Here is a 7,149-nt window from a genome sequence, read left to right on the forward strand (position 1 = left end):
GGCTGGTTTCGAACTCCTGAGCTCAAACAATCCACCCGCCTCGGCCTCCCAGAGAGCTGGGATTACAGGCGTGAGCCACCGTGCCCGGCCAAAACATGTCATTCTTATGACAGTATATGGCAAGTACTGGAAATTTAATGGAGTTTTCAATGAAGTTCACTATTTTCACTCAAAACTGGATCAGTCGAAGAACATCATGATAAAAATCAAACAGAGGTTATGAAATGAGGATGTACCCTCTACAAATGCCTTCAACAAAGAGGCAAATAAGGAGGAAAATGAGAGCACAGTTTTCTGTGCCACAAGGACTCCACCTGATATACAGTAGGGGCATGGGTGGAAATCAGAGAAAGGGTGGTCTGCAGAAAGCATCAGCAAGGATATGTTCTTCCCTCTCCTTCCCATAGTTTCAAGAGTCTTTTCCAATGCATTCTCATGATCTTAGGCATAAGGCAGCCAGGCTGAGACTGGCAGATGACTGACAGCCTAAGAATAATTGGGTGAGGCCCCTTGTTATGACAGGGGGTCTGTTCTCATCTGCGGCAAATGTATCTTGCTCTCGCTCTGTAAACCTATCTTGCCCTGCCTCAATAAACTTCGTTTCACACTTGTAAAAAAAAAATTATTGGGGTGAACTTCATTTGCTAGAGACTGGTCATTCCTGCACTGCCAATGTTCTACTGTCTGAATATGCTTCTCACTTCCCAAGCACACAGCTGACATTTCAAGCCAAAGCCCAGTGACATGAAATTGGGGGACCACAGAAGGAATGCCTGCCCTTAGCTGAACATTATGCAAAAAGACCTCAGAGTCCAGCTGGAGGATTTTTATTACTATTAATATTACTACAGGCATGCCTCAGAGATACTGCAGGTTCAGCTCCAGTCTACCAAAATAAAGCAAATATTCCAATAAAGCAATTCACACAAATTTCTTTGTTTCCTAGTGCATATAAAAGTTATGTTTACACTATAGTCTATTAAGAGTGCAATAGCATTATGTCTAAAAAAACGAATCAGGCCAGGCACAGTGGCTCACACTCGTAATCTCAGCACTGTGAGAGGCCGAGTCAGGGGATCACTTGAGGCCACAAGTTTGAGACCAGCCTGAGCAACACAGAGAGATCCTCATCTCTACAAAAATGTTTAAAATTAGTCTGGCGCGGTAGTGTGTGCCTGTGGTCTTAGCTACTCCATAGGCTGAGCAAAGAGGATCGCATGAGCCTAGGAATTTGAGGTTGCAGTGAGCCATGATCATGACACTGCACTTTGGCCTGGGGAACAGAGCCAGAGAACCTGTCTCACCAAAAAAAAAAGCAAAAACAAAAAACAAAAACACAGCAATGTACATACCTTAATTATTAATATGTATTTATTGCTTAAAAATGCTAATGATCATTTGAGTCTTCAGTGAGTCATAATCTTTTTGCTGGTGGAGGGTCTTGCCTTGATGTTGATGGTTGCTGACTGATCAGATCAGTGTGGTGGTTGATGAAGGTTGGGGTGGCTGTGGTAATTTCTTAAATAAAACAACAACAAACAGCAATAAGGCTGTTTCGCTTCCTTATCATTCATGTACTCACTGGAGTTAACACCTTTTATTTCCTTCAAGAACGTTTCCTTTGCATTCACAATTTGGCTAACTGGCTCAAGAGGCCTAGCTTTCAGCCTGTCTCAGCTTTTGAGATGCCTTCCTCACTAAGCTTAATCATTTCTAGCTTTTGATTTAAAGTGAGAGATACGTGACTCTTCCTTTTACTTGAACACTCAGAGACCACTGTAGAGTTATTCATTGGCCTAATTGCAGTATCATTGTCTCAGGGAATAGTGAGGCTCAAGGAGGCGAGAGACAAGGGGAACAGCTGGTTGGTGGGGCAGTCAGAACACAAATATTTATCAGTTAAGTATATCGTCTTATACAGGCATGGTTCACAGTACCCCAAAACCGTAACAATAATAAACATCAAAAAACACTGATCACAGATCACCATAATAGACATATTAATAATGAAAAAGTCTGAAATAGTATGAAAATTAGCAAAATGTGACACAAAAAGTGAGCACAGGCTATTGGAAAAATGGTGCTGACAGACTTGCTTGATGCAGGGTTGCCACAAACCATTTTGTAAAAGCACAGTAGCTGCAATGCGCAATAAAGTGAAGCACAATAAAATGAAGTATGTCTAGATTTAAAACCTTCAGAATTCTCCATTTCAAAAAAAGAGGATAAATGACAAATTGTGAACATGATGTAATGATTCCTTGGGGCAACTTCATTATATAGTGCCACCATCCAACCTACATCAGGAAACAAAGCAAATGACATTGTTTATGTCATTTAGACATTTTATACCACTCCTACAACAAAGTCTGAGCTGAAACACTGCTCATTTTTAAAAATATCCAGGTTAGTGTTTGGTACATGGATCAAGTCTCATACCTTTTTTGCCTTCCTGCTGCCCTGATTCTGGACACATTTAACAAATCACCACTGTCCTAACTATAAGGAAATCTAAAGTCAGGCAGAACAAAGCCTGGGAAAAGCTGTCATCTCAGTTCCTCGAGGTGTACAAGCCAAGCTTTGGTGTGTCACATTATCACTTTCCCCACAGTTAACACTGGGAGCTAACTGTGGTCATAACTCTTGTCTACTGACCTTCCACCTCTCCTTACACTACTTCTATTATAAACATAGCCATCATAGGAATTCTTGATGAACACTGACAGGTCTAAAATTTATCCCACTGTGTAGGTAACAAAAGACTGGTAGGCCAGGCGCGGTGGCTCAGGCCTGTAATCCTAGCATTCTGGGAGGCCGAGACGGGAGGATCTCTTGAGCTCAGGAGTTCGAGACCAGCCTGAGCAAGAGCGAGACCCCGTCTCTACTAAAAATAGAGAAAAATTGGCCAAAAGACTAAAAATAGAGAAAATTAGTCAGCACAGCGGTACGTGCCTGTAGTCCTAGCTACCCAGGAGGCTGAGACAGGAGGATCGCTTGAGCCCAGGAGTTTGAGGTTGCTGTGAGCTAGCTGACACCACGGCACTCTAGCCCAGGCAAGAGAGTGAGACTTTGTCTCAAAAAAAAATTAAAAAAAAAAAAAAAGATACTGGTAATGTCATGGGATTAGAGTTGAAAGAATAAAAAAAAAGTCTGGGCATGGTGGCTCACACCTATAATCTCAGCACTTAGGAGGTTAAGGCAGGAGGATCACTTGAGATCAGAAGTTCGAGACCAGCCTGGGCAATATATTGAGACCCCATTTCTACAAAAAATACAAAAAAAAAAAAAAAATTAGGCGGTGTGGTGACATGTGCCTATAGTCCCAGCAACTCAGGACACTGAGGCAGGAGGATCGCTCGATCCCAGGAGTTTGAGGCCCCAGTGAGCTATGAATCCCGCCACTGTACTATAGCCTGGGCAGAATCTGTCTCCAAAAAAAAAAAAAAAAAGGGCCAGGTGCAGTGGCTCTTGACTGTAATCCTAGCACTCTGGAAGGCCAAGGTGGGAGGACTGCTTGAGCTCAGAAGTTCAAGGCCAACCTGAGCAAAAACATCTCTACTAAAAATAGAAAAATTAGCTGGGCATCAAGGCCTATAGTCCTAGCTACTCAGGAGGCTGAGGCAGGAGGATCATTTGGCTCAGGAGTTTGAGGTTACAGCGAGCTATGATGACGCCACTGCACCCTACCTGGGGCAACAAAGGGAGACTCTGTCTCGAAAAAAACATTCTGGTTCCCAAATTTCAGATGCAATTTCAAAATGATATCCTATTGCTTTTCATTCCATATATTCATCTAAAATCTGAAATCTCTACAACTAATTTGCAAAGAAAGAAATTTAAAATGTTAGAAGCATGCTCTTGTCAGAAGCAGTTAATTTCAGAAAAAAGCAGCTTAACTGTTCCCTAAGAGTCTGCAAAGTCTTCTGCTACAGATGCAAATTGAGGATGCTTGGCTACTTCCTCACACAAGGAAAGTCAGGCTCACAATGTCCATGTTATAAATACACATGACCTGAGGCCACTATCCAGGTGAACATTTAGCTAGAAAAGCAACATTTACTGCACCTGAAAAGAGTCCAGAGTTGTCTATAGGGCCAGGAAACAGGTTATGTTCACCCACATTGTACATATCCCAGCTGTCAAAGCCCACGTATTTCTTCCACTGCTTGAACCATCGGCTGTCAATAAGATACCTAGAGAGAGACAAAAATTTACTATAGCAAAAAAAACTGAGGTTATAAGTTTCTAGCCAGGTGCAATGACTCACACCTGTAGTCCCAGCTACTCAGGAGGCTGAGGCAGGAGGATAGATTGAGCCCAGGAGTTTGAGACCAGCCCTAGGCAACATAGCAACACCCTGACCCTTAAAAAAAAAGTTTCTGTAGCTTCTCCCTTAATCTTTTTTATGGTCTTTCCACTTGGGGAACACATAATCCTCGTAAAAACACACTCACTAGAGCAGGAGCAGGGGCCAGGCCCTACATGGCACAGAGGGCCTGGCCCAGGGCAGGCATCCATTAAGTGAAATGATTGTTGAAACAGTGAATAAATAAAAGGAAGAAAATAACTGGTTTCAAAATGCTTACTTAAATGGAGTCTTTCTGTGGGTAAAATCATGTTTGCTAATGAACAAGTCGTTAATTTCATGATGGTCTTTATAGAGGTAGGTCCTTGTCCAGGCAGACAGTTTGGTTATATTGCTTTGCTTGACATGATCATTACTAAACTAATTTTCTTTCTGAAAATGGGATAGTAACACCAACTGTTTCAGTTTTTCTTTGAGGACCAAATGAGATGTACATATATATACACACAAATATACAAACAATAGTGCCTAGGTATGTTCATCTTGTCAAAAAGCATTAAGTTGTGCTTCACATTCAACTTATTGCTTTTTACACTTAAATATAAGCAAATCGGATTACATTTTAAAAGTTATCACTCAGCTGTTTCACCATTAAGACAGAAGGAGGGGAAAATCTCTCTGGGGCAACAAAGGACAACGATCATACTGGTTAGTCCAAATTTTATAACCAACAAATATGAGAGGAGATCAGGCAGATTCCCAGAGGCCACAGGAATCTATAAATACATCCAAATCAATAAAATGCTATCTTCTCTCTAATCCCTTGAGGAATACTTTCCATACAATTTCACTGTGTGATTTTAGTCTACCTTAAACTTCCTCTGCTTCTGCTGAGTATTCTTTGTTACCCCTAGGCAAGATAACTGCAAAAGTACCTCTGCTTGCCCTGTCTTTCACAGCTTGGCTTCCTCAAGATGAACACCATAAAGCCATAACTGAACTCCTCCTAACACCAGTGTTTCTCTTTCCTGTTCAATTACTCTGCAGATCAACACCACAAAGGTTCCTTAAAGACGGATATCGCTCAATCATATTCAATGTAAAGCCTAAGCCTAGTTTTCTACTCCCACACAATAGTGAATCTCTCTACTAGTGGAATGTATTGTCCCTTCTACTAAACAATTTATTAACAAGCCTCGTATCTCAGCCTTGCTATTCCAAATCCAGGACTTTTAAATCTTCTACCTCCAGGATTTAGGCTATCCTCCTCTCCCACTCTGAGAAACTGCTGCCACAAATATTTTTGACACTTGCTACCAAAATAATCTAAGGCTTTCAGACATTTGTTCAGCTTCTGACCTTGACATCTGTTCAGCAGTTTACAAGTTACAAAGTATGTATTTCTGATCTTCACTTCAACCCACTGAGGGCGGTGAGCTACCATGCTTTTAACAGTAAGGAACCGAGGTCTGTGAAGTGTGGACATCTTCGCCCAAGGGCACAAAGTGAATCCTAAGTTGTACAGGGCTCTCCCCACCCTCACTCCCCTTCTCCACATCCTGCAGCCCTAGGCCCCGCCAGGCCGGCCTCCTGGGGCTCTGAATGGGCGGTGACGACCCCAAGCCCCACCGTGCTTTCCCAGAGCTGATCCTGAGATTCCTCTCCTGCAGGGCAGGTGTCAAGCCACTCTTTCAGAGTCACCAGACACCGCCCCCGCCGGCTCCGAGAAAAAGGGGCCTGGCCTTAGGGCCAGAGCCCCGGCCCCCAGCACCGCGCGTCGGAGTAGCGGGCCCGCTGCTCACCACTGCGCTCCCCGCTGGAGCGTGGTCCTCATCAAGGCCCCGACCTCGGACTTCTGGGTCTCCGCATCTGGTCGCTCTCCACAGTCTCTACCTTCGGCCATCTCGTCCACCGCCCAGACCCAGCCGGCCCGGACATCCGCCCCGCGCACAGCCGGCTATGGGCCGCGCCTACGCACACACGCACGCACGCACGCACGCACGCCTGTGCGCGCGCCCCACCTCTCCTCGCACGGCTACCTCGAGCGCCTGCCAGTCTCGCCTTTACTCCCTGCCCCCACGCACAGCAGCTCTCCTCCCCGTGCGCGGTGGAGAGGGAGGCCGACCGTAGACTGGCGGGCGGGGAGGAGGAGCCGCCATTTCCTCCCGCCCTGCCACCCGCGCTTTGCACCCGCTCACCCCAGCCCGACTGTCCTGTGGCTGTCGTGCACACCTTCCTCTGCCCTGGGTGGCGCCCGCCACAACTCCGAAGTTCTGTCCTGCCGGGCAATGTCGGGAATCAGACATTAGGCCCCATGACCGTTCGTACACCTCACTCTGCCTTCGGGGTTATTCTGGTCCTAAATAAACGCAGGCCAGATGCAAGAAGCCCTGTTACCTAGGTTTTCTCATTTTAACCCCTACAATTGAGCTGAAGACCTTAGGCGAGTCAGCTGCCCAAACGTGGTATTGGGGCTCCTGCCCCGGCGGCCCTACAGGGATTTCCAGCTGCACTAATACCTTGGGACTGGACGTTGTGGTCTAGTCATTAATAATCGCCTTAAACAACCCGAACGCCAGAATCATCTGGCCCACGGCAAGATTCCATAAGCACTCCACACTGAGCTTCTTGCCTTTTCAGGGAGACAAGCAGCCAGAGAAGGGTGATAGTAGAAGCGAAAGGAGAAGTCCAGATGCGTACTCCACTTTAGGTACCCAGGCATCTTCTTAATTGTTCCTGGAACAAGATACAATGTCCTGAACACTATGTTTTTCACTCGACCCCACACACCCTCACACATTTTTTTTTGAGACAGAGTCTCACTCTGTCTCCTGGGTAGAGTG

The 7,149-nt window shown here is 45.2% G+C and overlaps 1 protein-coding gene across 4 annotated transcripts in view; it reads right to left on the minus strand.

Moving 5' to 3' along the window:
- Positions 1-6,288, minus strand: part of USP4 (ubiquitin specific peptidase 4 (proto-oncogene)) — a 46,124-nt gene extending 39,836 nt beyond the window's left edge. For all 4 annotated transcript variants that reach the window (XM_012655256.1, XM_012655180.1, XM_012655116.1 and 1 more), the window contains exons 1-2: positions 6,109-6,288; positions 4,066-4,193 (exon numbers count right to left, since the gene is read on the minus strand). In XM_012655256.1, coding sequence (XP_012510710.1) covers positions 4,066-4,193; positions 6,109-6,209 — 229 coding nt within the window. In that variant the 5' untranslated portion in view covers positions 6,210-6,288. The remainder of the gene's footprint in view (positions 1-4,065; positions 4,194-6,108) is intronic.
- Positions 6,289-7,149: the final 861 nt, after the last annotated feature.

This window comes from Propithecus coquereli, unplaced genomic scaffold (assembly GCF_000956105.1).
Source record: "Propithecus coquereli isolate 6110/MARCELLA unplaced genomic scaffold, Pcoq_1.0 Scaffold1, whole genome shotgun sequence".
In the NCBI taxonomy this organism is placed as follows: Eukaryota; Metazoa; Chordata; class Mammalia; order Primates; family Indriidae; genus Propithecus; species Propithecus coquereli.